At 36.7% G+C, this 15,035-nt stretch overlaps 1 protein-coding gene across 2 annotated transcripts in view; it reads right to left on the bottom strand.

The window, feature by feature from the left end:
* SMG1 (SMG1 nonsense mediated mRNA decay associated PI3K related kinase) overlaps nt 1-15,035 on the bottom strand; it is an 83,845-nt gene that overhangs the window by 47,487 nt on the left and 21,323 nt on the right. For both annotated transcript variants that reach the window (XM_082714866.1, XM_082714867.1), the window contains exons 11-25: nt 13,896-14,120; nt 12,383-12,484; nt 10,862-11,131; nt 9,193-9,323; nt 8,866-9,027; nt 8,291-8,409; nt 7,764-7,851; nt 7,574-7,675; nt 6,753-6,893; nt 6,004-6,203; nt 5,392-5,588; nt 5,076-5,237; nt 4,121-4,275; nt 1,156-1,298; nt 814-1,015 (exon numbers count right to left, since the gene is read on the bottom strand). In XM_082714866.1, the coding sequence (XP_082570992.1) occupies nt 814-1,015; nt 1,156-1,298; nt 4,121-4,275; nt 5,076-5,237; nt 5,392-5,588; nt 6,004-6,203; nt 6,753-6,893; nt 7,574-7,675; nt 7,764-7,851; nt 8,291-8,409; nt 8,866-9,027; nt 9,193-9,323; nt 10,862-11,131; nt 12,383-12,484; nt 13,896-14,120 (2,399 nt within the window). The remainder of the gene's footprint in view (nt 1-813; nt 1,016-1,155; nt 1,299-4,120; nt 4,276-5,075; nt 5,238-5,391; nt 5,589-6,003; nt 6,204-6,752; nt 6,894-7,573; nt 7,676-7,763; nt 7,852-8,290; nt 8,410-8,865; nt 9,028-9,192; nt 9,324-10,861; nt 11,132-12,382; nt 12,485-13,895; nt 14,121-15,035) is intronic.

Here is a 15,035-nt window from a genome sequence, read left to right as displayed (position 1 = left end):
TCGTGCTGATGGCATTCCCAACCTTGTCTGTCTGTCTCCTCTAGAAGGAGCTCCTCAAGGATTAGAATTCATGTTTCATGAAATGTTAAACCCCACTGACTGGCACACAGTACAAGCTCAGTGGAGAAATTACCCATTAACACGTTTACGCTCTAGAAACTGAGCTTCTCAATGGGAAGGACACTAACGACCACTATATCCCAGCCACTTATGGGTATACAAATTCTGAATTAAGGAATTAATTCAATACATACTTTCTGTTTTTTAAAAATTTAATATTTATATATTTAAGTAATCTCTACCCTCAATGTGGCACTCGAACACATGAACCCAAGATCAAGAGTCGCATGCTCTACTGACTGAGACAGCCAGGCGCCCCCGGTACATAACATTATGAATTAAGGGATTAATAAATGCACAGAGGAACAAGAAGAAAAAAAAAGGCAAGGGAATTTACAAATGTTCATTAACTGCCCTCTTCAGATTATTTTCAATCAATCAAAACCTAATTTTGAAACAGTCATCAAGTGTGACCCTTTCTAAAGCAGTAACAAATTTCTCTTTATATTCATTTTGTAAGCTCTAAGAATCAATACCAAAAGATTATGAACAGTGACAAGACTGTCTTCCTACTGCATGAACACCTTCCTCACCTCTAATGTTAGTTTCTCACTGTAGTAATTTTCAAACAGCAATATTATCAGAATTTCAAATACCTTACAACAGTAGATGTTACCAATTTTAATATTTTTTCTGGCATAGAGGAAGACTTGAAAGCTAATGAAAATTTATTTAAATAAAAAAAGTCCTTACTTTATGTAGTTAAAATCGGCTTTCAGGTTGAGAGAAGTACTGCTGGTACTCTTCTTCAAGTCGTGGATAGCATTCTGCCACTCCTGTACAGCAGCCCAATCAGCAATGGAAATGTAGCACTCGCATGCTTTATTTCCCAAATAATTTATCACCTCAGGGGAAGAGTCAGTTGGCTTAGACAGCACAGTTTTTCTGGATTCACCTAAGTGAACATATTTTATAAAACAGAGATCCAAAGCAATTATAAATATTTTAAAGAGCAAAGAAATCTAAAAGTGCACTGTAACATCATCAGTACAAAATATCGGACTACAATTTTTTATTTAAATTCCAGATGCTCACCGTTCAAAGAATGTTTGGGGCTGGCACTGTTACGCCCAGTGTTGGCCAATGTGAGAACAGATTTGTCGAAGCTGGAGATGCAGCAATCAACACCCGTCATGGCGCACAAGTGCTCCTGATACTCCACAGAGGCCTTTTCAAACCTTTAGTGCAAATTCAAACAGTCTTTATTTTTAATTATTCACAGACATCACTTCCAAAGAAACAAAAAAAATAATCACTCAACAAATTGAGCGGGGAAATAAACTGAGTGGAGACAATGAGTTAATTATTTTGTGTGGAGTTAGGGTACATAAAATTAGATTTTTTTCCCTCACACAAATGAAAAATAAATTTTAAAAAAAGGTAGGGGGGCCTGGGTAACATAGTTGGTTGGGCGTCTGACTCCTGGGTTTGGCTCAGGTCATGATCTGGAAGTTCTGACATTGAGCCCAGGCATTGGGCTCGTGCAGAGTCTCTTGAGACTTTCACTTTTGCTCTCTGTCCCTCCCTAGTATATGCATCTCTCTCTCTCTCAAATAAATAAATAAAATCTTTTAAAAAGGCAGTGTAAAATATCAGAAGGGGTGCGTGGGTGGTTCAGTTGGTTAAGCATCTGCGTTTGGTTTGGGTCACCATCTCAGGGTCCTGGGATCAAGCCCTGCGTTGGGCTCCCTGCTCAGCAGGGAGTCTGCTTCTCTCTCTCTCCCTCTGCCCCTTCCTACTGCCTGATCTCTCTCTCTCCCTCTTTCAAATTAACAGAATCTTTAAAACACCACACACACAAAGGTATTCCTTCACTTTAAAAAAAAAGTAACAAAAAATATTGTTAAGTATCTGATCTCAACGTACACAAAGGCTATGTAGAACATATTTTTAAAAAGAATTCATAAAGTAACAGATACTAATGATATAACTTAAAATTTCTAAGTACCAAAAACACCATAAATATTAAAAACAAATTACAAATTAAGAAACTGCACAGCAAAGGTGTGCCTGGGTGGCTCAGTAGTTAAGCATCAGCCTTCAGCTCAGGTCACGATCCCAGGGTCCTGGGATGGAGCCCCGCATCAGGCTCCCTGCTTGGCGGAAGTCGGCTTCCCCCTCTCCCACTCCCTCTGCTTGTGTTCCCTCTCTCATTGTGTCTCTCTCTGTCGAATAAGTAAATAAAATCTTAAGAAAGCAAGAAACCACATCATCAACAATCTTGCTGTATAATAAAATCTCATAGATTGATACAGGAAAAAATGAGAGGCCATTAAGACATCATCTATGTTTTTAAGAATCACAAATGTTCAACAGAACATATGGGTAAAGTCAGTGTTAATCATTAATAAGCAAATGTAAATTAAAACTATCTTCACTGACGATGGTGGCAGAGCTGTTATTTTTTAGTGACCCTCAGTATTCACAAAGGTGAAGGGAAGGGTTTATTATTCTATTGTTACAGATTAAACCAGAAACAGTTTTCCGTACAGTACTTCGCAAAAGAACATACCATAAGCCTTATTGTCTATAGCCTTTCTCCTAGTAAACCAACTTGTAGGAGAATTCAAAGAAAATAAAAACAACTATAAACTATAGTTTACAGAATTAAGGGCCACAGTGCATTAAGATTAGTAAAAAAGAGGGGCGCTTGGGTGGCTCGAATGGTGAAGCAACTGCCTTTGGCTCAGGTCATGATCCTGGAGTCGCAGGATAGAGTCCCGCATCAGGCTCCCTCTGACCCTCTCCCCTCTCATGCCCTTTCTCTCACTCAAGTAAATAAATAAAATCTTAAAAAAAAAAAAAAAAAAAAAAAAAGATTAGTAAAAAACATCAAAAATAACCTTACTGTCCAAAAATAAGGAATACTAAAAAGTATGGTGCACTCACAAAAAATACAACTATGTCATTAAAAATAACACTGTAGATTATTTAACATGGCAAAATATTTTTAAAAATATTGCTGAGTGGCAAAAGGAAAATGAGGTAACCAGCAAAAACACAGCTATTTCTGGAAAAAGTGGAGAAAAGACTAAATATGAAAGAAGTAAGAACGAAAAAGGCATGTGCACCAAAACTAACAGTTATCACTGGCAGATGGAATTATGAGTTCTTTATTTGCTACATTTTCCAGATTTGGTAAAACTAACATAAATACATACAGATTATGATTCATGTTCCTTTACCTAGTGAAATCAGTAAGTTTAAATGTTGAATGCACAGGGCTAATGAGCAAGTACTCTGGTTTGTACCAAACTCTGATATGAAAGGTTATCAATTAAGAATCAAGTTCAAAAATATTTATGAAACAAGTATGGGGTGCCTGTATGACTCAGTTGGTTAAGCGTCTGACTCTTGATTTAGGCTCAAATCATAATGTTAGAGTTGTGCGATCAAGCCCCACATCAGGCTCTGTGCTGGGCATGGAGCTTGCTTGGGATTCTTTCTATCCCTCTGTCCCTCTTCCCTGCTCCCTCTCAAGAGGGGGGAAAAAAAAAGGGAAAGAAAAAGGAAGGCAGGCAGGCAGACTGGTTTAGAAGACAAGTAATTGGCAGATCATATTTTGAGGAAGATTTCTTACTAATCCATTAATAAGAAAGGCATTTAAGTTTTGCTGCTACTTAAAGAACAGACTAAAGACAGCTCCTTAGTCAAGTGACTTGCACCAAGTTCCAATAACTAAAACTGAACGAAGTTTTGTTTTTTTTTTTTAAGATTTTTATTAATATTTTTGACAGAGATCACAAGTAGGCAGAGAGGCAGGCAGAGAGGGGGGGGGAAGGAGGCTCCTTGTGGAGCAGAGAGCCCGATGTGGGGCTCGATTCCAGGACCCTGGGAATCATGACCTGAGCTGAAGGCAGAAGCTTTAATCCACTGAGCCATCCAGGCGCCCCAAAACTGTACAAAGTTGTTTTAACATTTAACTACAAAGTTAGCCAGGAATACGGAGGATTTAAAATGTCAAGATTTCCTATCACCTATTTCCTTCCTACCAGCTTACCTCCCTTCAGCCTGCTGGGCCACTGAATTAATCCAGAGAAGATTCTTTCCAACAATGGAAGACGACCAGACAGCAATTCCCTGTATAGCTTCAGGACAATGAAGCTCACACAGTGCTTCTACCACCATCATGATGGTTACTTCCAACTCATTCCCCTTAAAGTTCATTCAGAAAAATAAATCACAGATCTCAGTACCATTAAAATTCAAGTATCTACTAAATTTACAACTACTGATCATAATCTAAGCCCATTTAAAGGCAAATGTATTTAACAATTATTTTTACAACAATGGCAATATATTCCTAGAACATAATTCCTAAAAATTTATATATGTTTCTACAAAAGGTAACTAGCACAACCTTAACATATGGATGTCCATCTTTACAAACTAAAAAATTACCCAGACATTTAAACTGCAGTATCTGTAGGAGTAACATATGAATTAAATACAGAGCAAAAATCAACTATAAATAACCACGAATTAAAAAATGATAATTTTGTCTGAATACTACTTATTGATAATATGTCTAATTAATAAACATTAGCTATTCATGGATTCCACTTACTGAACCCATTTATAAACCAGTACTTTCCCCTTATAACATCATATATACCTATGCATATACTATAAATTATATGTACTTTCCTACACGTTATATAAATTCTTTAAAATCATAATGAGAATTATTTCTTCCACAAATTTCTAAGAATTACCTTTAAAGTTCCAACCCCTTAAACATAAGTAATATGTACTTTGACAGGTTCTAAGTACAAAATATGAGTAGGTGACTTTGGAAGTTACTGCTTTTACAAACAATTGAATCAAAGCCATTGAAACAGAAGTTTGAATGAACAGAAATTTTAACTTATTTCATCCATAGATTAAATCACAGTAAAGGAATTAAACTCAAAATTTCTAATTAAGAGATTTAAAGATCTTCAAATACACTTTACCTGAGAGAGATTTGTCTTCATTTCTGTAAGCAAGTCAAAGCCATGTCTCACTGTCACAGCGGGCTGGCCTGCCAACAACCCAACCCTCATAATGGAGAGTCGGATCCGCGTCAGCCAGTCTTGGCAAGTTTGGCGATTGGTATAAAAGAAAGTCCTAATGACCTTTAGAATAAAGAAAAAGAAGAGCCCAGGATTGGTTAAGATTCTAGTATAGATGTATCAAATACACAAGAGTATTGTGATTTCAGCTCTACAAGCATTGCCAGGCTTGCCCATGAAATGGCTACAAACCAACCCTTAGCCCACTGAAACCAACCTTGGGAGGTGATGTTAATGCATTAGCACAACCCTCATATGCATTATACATTAACTTCTCCAGATTTTCCAGATACTGCAGAAGAAGAACAAGTCTAAGCTGGTTGCTACTGTGGCCTTCATCATTGTCTGCAGTTGTCCACTGACTAACATCTTGATCAGGGTTTAACGTGTGAGCTGCAAGACTTCTAATGATACCTTAAAGCAGAGACAACATTCCAAATTTAAAAGAAATCTTTACAGATTCTAGAAGTTGGAGATAATTTCACAAAATCACATATATCAAGTATCTCCCTGTACAGCCATCATTTAAAAACAAAACTCCCAACATGAAAGATTTCTTATTTTTAGGGGAAAAAAATGTTTTCTCTATACAAATCCCCTAGTTTTTGAACAAAAGTAGACAACCATGTTGTTGTCAACACCATTATTCTATGAAAGTTTATTCTCACAAACAGTACCTGAAAGACTGAAAGAGTATTAAAGAAAAACAAAGCATACACTCTCAAATTTTTGTTTTAACAAAGATTAAGAAATCCATTGCTTCTTAATATAAAAAGGGTTTCAAAGTATTTATATCACGAAGTTTGAAAAAGCACAAAGAGCTGATTACCTTCAATGGTCTGGAAGGTATCCTGAGCTCTGCCCAATGGGGTTCTCAATTTAGAAAGGACAGTGAACTGTGCTGCTTCCCAAATAGCCCACTGCCAAAGGACAGCATCTGTCTTTAGAAGATTTCGGGGAATTGTTGATTGGTCACGCTTATCCAGTCTCTGGCAGCTATAGAACAATCTTTCTAACCAATTGTCCTTCCTGGGAAAAGCAGTTTCATATTTAACAGACAATGACAACTTCATTTAAAATTTTTTAAAAAATTGCCAAGGGAATGGGAGTAGGACTACAATTTTCCTACCTCAAAAAGGCAAAACCTTTAATAGTGAGAAGCATTATATCCCTTTCATTGTGAGGTCTTTTATAGTTAAAACAGGATAGGGTACAGTGTGGATGGGTTATTAGGGTAAATGACTTATGACACTGGCTATCGGGGTAAAACATTCACTGCAACTAAGCACCTGCGGAATGTCTATGTCCTTAGGCCTCTCCCCAAAACACTCATGACTAGGCAGAGCAGTTAACTGTCAAACACATTTCATCACTCAATCTCAAAGTCCATTTTTGTTTCTTCGGATACTATCATCAAAGCAATTCTTACTGCTGAAAGCAAAAATGATCCATTGGAGAAGATATCACTTCCTACTCTGCCACTCCGGATATATCTTCTCTGCAAAATGGGCATGGAGTCAAGATATTCAAGAATATTTAATTAACTTTCACACATGAAGGAGTCAAAGAAAATCTTACCCCGTTCTGTGAGAATTCCCATACAAAATAAAACTAATAACATCAGAGAAATCTTGTGGGTGGAATGTGTTACTTGGTGCTTTGCTCATGTGACTTCTTAATGCTAAAGAAATTTCTTGAATTTCTGTGTGATTGTTATTGCTGTAGAAAGAAAATAAAGTCACAGTTGTACAAAATGTTTCAGTCAAAAGGTTACTTTGTATTGTAAATGAGCTATTTTCTTGTTAACTGAATGTAGAAATAAAAAATTAAAACTGAGCCTTCAAAACAGAAATGTTGTTACAACTTGAAAATTAACTTAATCAGGGGTGCCTGAGTGGCTCAGTGGGTTAAGCCTTTGCCTTCGGCTCAGGTCATGATCTCAGGGTCCTGGGATCGAGCCCCACATTGGCCTCTCTGTTCAGCAGGGAGCCTGCTTCCCCCTCTCTCTGCCTGCCTCTCTGCCTACTGTGATCTCTCTTGCTGTCAAATAAATAAAATCTTTAAAAACAAACAAAAAAAAAAAAAAAGAAAAGAAAATTAATTTAATCAAAACAATAAAGATTACACTTGAGTTTTTCAAGTAACTGAACTACTAAGAAACATATTTTGGCACTGTGGTATATAAATTATTCAGTACTTATCATCATGAGCTTCTAAGTTTATAAAAAATATAAAATCTTGTTACTTTCTTCTAGACCTGCACAACTTGACCCTCTGACATCCCTTCAGTCACTGAGAGGTGCCGTACAAGATTCACTAATAGGCAATTTGTCTCTTCCTAAAGGACTACCAGGCACTCACAACCATGGGATGTTTTTGTTCTAATGCAACCGTTATACCTCAAAACAACATCTAGAGGAATTGACTTCAACAGCTTTCCAAATGCTTGTCGAATACGAGTTCCACTATGGACAAGTTGAACACGGCAAACATCGACACACCTACAAAAAAATGAAACAGATAATACGAGTGTGGCAACAGCCTCAAGTTATTAGGACTAGGATCAAAGATAGGATCTTTAGTGCATACCTCTGTAAAAGATCGTCTGGCAAAGAAGAAGACAAAGCATGAAGACTGCTGCATGCTTGCAGACAGATATTCACATCTTCAACGAGAGCTATTAGAAATTAAAAGACACTTTCAGTTTGCCAAAAGAAATTACATGCCAGCATGTCCTAACATCCCGATCCCATTCACTCATTCAATAAACAGTAAATGCCTACCATGGATGGACTAGGCCCTGCTCCTGCCTAGAACCCTTGCTGGTAGTAACATTTAGGAACATAACACATTCAACAAAAGCCACTTAAAGTCATGAGTTTTACCCCAACCATTCTCTGAAGGGAATTTTAAAAGTATACAGAATGCATAAGCATTCACATAAGCTTAAACGATCACTTAAAAACAACTTACATATTAAGAAAAAATTAGATTAGGCATCTGCCCTTGAGATGGGAATTATACATTTCATGTTATGAAAATGTTTAAGTGACTATCTTTCATTACCAAAGATCCCTTTTAAGTGCAGAATAACAAAATTTTTAAAAATCACTTACTGTTAGCTAAAAGGCCTTTGCAAAATTTATGGAAAGATGGAAGAGAGAATAAAGGTGCATATGTTTCAGACTTCTTCATTAACACAGCCACTTCCAAAGCCCAGGTCATTAACAGTTTCCTGAAACACAAAATAACCAGTTGATTTCTTAAGAAGGAAAGAAAGAAAGAAAAAGGTCTATTCTTCTTACATTACTTTGGTTTTGATTTCTTTAAATATGTCAAGCAACAGGAAATGAAAACACAAACTATAGAAATTCCTTTGTCAAAAAGTTGCATGCCTTTTAAGAAAATGTCCCCAAACTAGCATAAGTTGTAGCAAAGATTATAAAGACCTCTACAGATAACATTCTTCAACTAAACACTGCAGGTTTAATAAACTAAATGAGGTTTCATTTAATTCTTTTGGGAAAGAACCAGAAATCCTAAACTAAATAATAAAGCTGTATTTTGAAGAGTTTATGAAGCTGCTCCACCCTACCACCCCGATAATCTGGATTTCCTACCCTCCAATTACATAACTAAATTAATAAAAGTTCAGAAGAACACTTAAAATTAGGAAATACTATTTAGTTACCTTGTATCCTGGTTAAGATTATCTTTCTTAAGCAATATTCCCAGAAGATTCAGTATAATTGAGAAATGCTTTTTTGTAGCTGTAGTTACAGTACTAATCACAGCTCCATCAAACAAAGATGGGGACGAAGAACTAAGACTACTAGATATAAAGTGATCATGCCTGGAAGACAAAGGAAAAAAATCACCTTTTCACCTCTAATTGAAAAAAAGAAAGCAATTCCAAAGTCAACACCTATTTTTAAAAATCTACTCTTATGAGGGCCCACAAAAGTTCAAGAGAAAAAACAAACCCTTGTTTGTAAGAAGTATCTGTACAGTAGAGTACCTGGTACAATGAGAATACAGCGTGTAGAGCACGGCGTACTGAATGGCAGGGAAGTGAACAGCCAAGTCACCATGCACAATCATCAGATTCTTACTCAGCAGGGCAAAGACGGTTGGAGACAGCGCCCACATCTGATGATGTACAAAAGAAAACAAATATTTGGCTCCTCCAAGACACATACAAGCTTATTCCTCAAAATACATGTACACATTTTTCAAAGTTAAAATGACAGGGGCTCAGATCACGACCTCAGCCGAAATCAAGAGCTGGACATATCACCAACTGAGTCACCCAGGTGCTCCTGAAATGTACACTTTAAGTGGGAATTATATGGTATTTGAATTACAGATCAATAAAGATACTTTTTGAAAAAGAGGAAAAAACAGGAGTGCCTGGGTGGCTCAGTCAGTTAAGTGTCTGCCCTCAGCTCAGGTCATGATCTCAGGGCCCTGGGATTGAGCATGCCAGGTTCTTTGATCAGTGGGGAGCTTCACCCTTTACCTCTGCCCCTTCCCCTACTTGCGCTCTCCTGCACTCACTCTCCCACATAAGGAAAGTAATTTTTTAAAAGAGACAGAAAAGGGTACTGAGCTATATTTGGCCCACAGGCTGTCATCTATGGATTCCTGATCTAAACAAAGTCCTCTGTACCTCACAATGTAGCAAACAGCATCTCCTCAATTTTCCGTATACTAAACAGGACGGTGCCCTGTCCGATGAGGAAAGCAGCACATCTTACCACTTTCTTAAGCCGTTCCCATCCTTCCCTTTTCCTTCTGCTGCTAACGTACTCCATTCCATCTGCCTGCCCCTTCCTGACCCACTCTGTTTCCAGACTACAAGACAAAAAAACCTCCTCAAATCTATACACAATGTGAATTCCTCAAAAACGAAATTTTAGGGTCTGAGTAGAGTTTACTGTACACCATCAGCCATGACTAGCAGTGGGGGAAGGAACTGCTACTCATGGAGTGATACAAGGCAATCTGATCAGGAGAGCACGCAAATCTAAACATCAAAATTTGACTTTTCCCTCCCTTCTCTTTTAGAAAACCTAATCTTTTAATTATACGCTATTTTTTTTTATTAGAAGTAATGTCTTCCAATCATGAAAGGTCTAACACAAGGGAAAAAATAAACAAAGCAATAATTATCAGTCAAAAGGAAGGTCACATCAAACTTCTTAAAGGGAAGAAATCTTTATTCTTTTCCCAAAAGAAAGAATATATGAATATACCTAGAGAAAAGTAGGAACTCAAAAAGAAGACCATATGTAAGCACTAACATTAGTGAAGAGGAGAAAAGCGGGGAAGAAGAACCTGCATATTAGAAGAACTACACAAATCTGAACTGTGCAAAACACTCACATTTTTTTATAAGCATGCTAGAATAGGTATAAATTCATAAAAGACAGTTTTTAAAGAATAAGACAAATATAAGAAAATTTTATAAGTGTTGTCAAGGAAAGGAAGGGATAAGGGAAATACAACAGCAAGAAACATTCCTGTCAATTTTAATGATCCAGGCATGTCCTACATACATACGGCAGTGTGGTCTATAGTGACTCTGGAGATACTGACATGATAATGGCAGTAAAAAACATAGGTAAACATGCAATGAAGAGAGGCTTAAGTAAGAATAAAACAAAGCACTGCAAGTAAAGACTCACCCCAATTAGTGAGTTTTTGGCATTTCCAATTGTAGTCAGGGCACTGAGATCAAATATAACTACAAATTTTGCATTGTCTACATTGAATACGTGATTTTTAAAAGATTCATGTTTTATTTCAGAGCAGGCATCAGGAAGTTGTAGACTATGTAGCAGGTTGTTTAGGGCACAAGTCATTTCCCCCAAAATTAATTTATAGGCAGTCTCCAAAACAGGAATATTCTTCAGGCTGAGCACTGCTTGATAAACAGCATGGGCTACAGCAACAACCTTTAAGAGAGAATTCAAGAAAATGATAATTAAATGGAAAATAATATTACTAACTGCATAATGTGATAGTACAAATCAATTTTAAGAAAAATAAATTCATGGGGCGCCTGGGTGGCTGAGTGGGTTAAAGCCTCTGTCTTCGGCTCGGGTAATGATCCCAGGGTCCTGGGATCAAGCCCCACCTTGGGCTCTCTGCTCAGCAAGGAGCCTGCTTCCTCCTCTCCTCTGTCTGCCTCTCTGCCTACTTGTGATCTCTGTCAAATAAATGAATAATCTTTAAAAATTGGGGAAAAAGAAAAATAAATTCACTGTCCACAACACCAAAGACCTAAATTTTTTTTAAAAATCAACCTTAGGAAACCTACATGTGTAAATAAATTTATAAAAATCTTCAAAACTTTATTACAGAGTCCTCTAAATTAGAAGTTCTTAAAAGGTCGTTTTTTTTTAAAGATTTTTTTAAAATTTATTTTGACAGAGAGAGAGATCACAAGTAGGCAGAGAGAGGGGGGAAGCAGACTCCCTGCTGAGCAGAGAGCCCCAATGTGGGGCTTGATCCCAGGACCCTGAGATCATGCCCTAAGCCGAAGGCAGAGGCTTAAGCCACTGAGCCACCCAGGTGCCCCAGAAGGCCATTTTTTAAAAATGACTGGTATCAAAACACACATAAAAAAAGCAATTTATGGAACACCTAAGGGGCACAGTTGTCAAGCATCTGCCTTCGGCTCAGGTCATGATCCTACAGTCCTAGGATCGAGTCCCAGGATTGAGCCCCACATCGGGCTCCATGCTCAGCAGGGAGCCTGCTTCTCCCTCTCCCTCTCCCCTTGCTCTCTCCCTTCCCTCTCTCACTCTGTGTGTCAAATAAATCAATAAAATCTTGAAGAAAAGAAAAGAAAGAATATTACAATTCGTTTTCTTCTGTCCACTTGGAAAGTCTATAGTGGTTCTGATTGGGAGTCAGATGAGAAGCTAATAATGAAATTTGTGATATACTATACTTCTGAATTTATAACTTTTTAAATATAACTTGTTTTATAAAATATTAATAAAACAAATTACAGTAATTAAGAAGAGTATATGGCACAGTGGTATGACAATCAACAAATACTAATAAATCATTTAATCACTGTATTTTAAAACATTTATTTATCATTTCATTCCCACTTTATTTATGTAGCCTAGGAAGCAACTTGAGTAAACTCTTCAATGACTGAAGTTACCAAAAGTCCTTCTCAATGCAACACTTACCTCCTTTTCTTTATGATAACGCAAAAACAGTAGTTTAGATGATGGTATGAACAGTTTTTCTACAAATGATGATGGTAGTTTTGTATTTATCTGTTCAACGATCTAAAAAGAATAAAATAAAAAGAAGTGAGCTACCAAGACACAACAGGACATGGGAGAACTTTAAGTGAAGAAGCCCATCTGACGTGGCTACATACTATGATTCCACCAATATGACCTTCTGGAAAAGGCAAAACTATGGAGACAGTAAAAATATCTATAGTTACCAAAGATCAAGGAGGGACAAACAGGTGGAGCACAAGGGATTTTTAGGGCAGCAAAACTACTCTGTTCGATACCTCAATAATGAATATGTGGCATTATTCATTTGTCAAAACCCACAGAACGTACAATCCAGAGAATGAACCCTAAGGTGAACTATGGACCTCAGTTAATAACATGTCAATATGGCTCATCAGTTGTAATAAATGTACCACAACGAAGCAAGATGTTAATGAGGGAAACTGGGACACATGGGTGGTTGAGTCAGTTAAACGTCTGCCTTCAGTTCAGCTCATGATCCCAGGGTCCTGGGATCGAGTCTGCACATCGGGGTCCCTGCTCAGTGGGGAGCCTGCTTCTGCTTCTCCCTCTACCTGCTGCTCCCCTCCTTGTGCTCATGCTCTCTCTCTCTCCCTGGCAAAATAATAATGAGGGACACTATTGTGGGACAGGGTATGGGAACTCCATACTTAAAGCTCAGTATTTGTGTAAACCTAAAAACGGCTCTGAAAAATATCTATTAATTAAAAAAGTAATATATCTAAACTGCATCTTAAGGCCTTAACATGACATTAAAATGTCTAGATCCCTAAATAGGATTCATGTATCTATACTTAAACATGTGCATTTTTTTTTAATATTGGCAAAAAAAGGTATAACTTCAGCAGAAATGTTCAGTAGAACAGCACGTAGAATTTGCTTTAAAACAATCCAGTTGGGGATAGAGGCAGAGCAAGGAAGAGCTAGCACGTCAGAGAGGTCTAGATGAGACCAGATGGACCATATGTTTCTAATTAGAGAAACAGTATTAAGTATACAGAGATTTATCATACTACTCTTTTATACACTTCAAAATGTTCATAATAAATGGTGGAAAGGAAGAATACTTATGGTTAAGAATAAAAACTATAAAACAAGTTTCATATGGAAAATAAAACACAACAAGGTCTTTCAAAATAGTTACCAAGTATCCATATAATATTTACCAGGAATACTAAGTAGTCTTATATGAAAGACAATGTTTCATTAAAAAAAGAAAAAAAAGGAATAAAAGCTACACTGAGATCAAACACTAAAAATAAACAGATAACAGGGCAAAAGCAAACTAGATTATATAAATAAGACTAATGCACTCTTAAAAAAAAAAAAAAACAACAACAACAACCAAGGCCTTCATTTCTTCCACACTAATTTAAATTTAAGGTCTTGAAAAAACAACATATTTATAAGCCACAAGAAAGAATTCACATACCAATGTGAGTAAATTCAAGACTGAGATGATATAATCTGTACCGCAAGTCTGGCAGTTCTCCAGCTGATCTAATCCATATGTAATGACCATGTCACAATGTATAGTCATGCTAGGATCCAAGCTGCCGAGCAAAACACCAACACACTCATTAGCAGCTGTCAACACAGCCTCAGAAAAAAACACTTGGTTTGCAGCCGTCACACATCTCATTACTCTGTATAGAACCTGCAAATGGGGAGAACAAGCAGCTTTTTAAAAAAATTCACAAGCTTCCACAGAGCAAGAAAATAGTTTTTATTTAATGCAGTTTCAACTAAAAACTAACTGCCTGCCTTGTCAGTAGTCTCTTAATATTCTACCTTTCAGTGGCTGAATAATAAGGGGATCTTTAGTAAAACATGCACAAATGATCTTGCTTAAAACATTCTGAAGTACTCTCGTGACAGGAAATGGACCGTGCCGTCCTCTACATCCCTTACACCCAATTCCTATCACCCTCCCTCCCCCAGGCAACGTGACCAAACGGCTAACGCTCAGAATTTTTATCTGCATGAAATACACAAGTACCTGGAACAGTAACATTAAACACAGGAATAACCTGCCATGAGAAGCATCTTCAAAAACCCTACCGAACTATAGTAGTCAATATTAATGCACTAAATTTCTAGTCAAAATTAGTTAAGAAAAAACAAAGGGATATAGTATATTTTTCTGTAATATTCAATAATCACTTTATGTAGACATTAAATTTATAGATTAAAAAAGGCCTAAAAGACCTTCATACAAGAATACATTAAATATATAACTATCCTGGGAAATGATTATTTTCTTTCCTTTTGTTTTACATCTGCGTTTGCTGCCTTTATTTCAACACTGACATAGTCACCAAACCACCAACTTTTAAAAAGGAATAAATAAAATGAAGATATTATATCATCTCCTTCAGGTTTAAAATATCAAACTGCTGGTTTTACTTATCCTCAAGATCTGACATTTCTGTTCAAATACACAATTAACCTACCAAAAAATCATATATAAAATTAATATCCTATTTTATTTTGCAACATTTTCAACAGAAATAAGTAAAAGCTACACTCGTATCCTAAGAGTAAAATTTTAATCTTTTAATATTTTATGTCT

The sequence above is a fragment of the Mustela nivalis genome (genome assembly GCF_964662115.1).
Source record: "Mustela nivalis genome assembly, chromosome: 19".
Classification (NCBI taxonomy): Eukaryota; Metazoa; Chordata; class Mammalia; order Carnivora; family Mustelidae; genus Mustela; species Mustela nivalis.
Note: the sequence above shows the minus strand (reverse complement) of the source record. Positions and strands in the feature narration are given on the sequence as shown.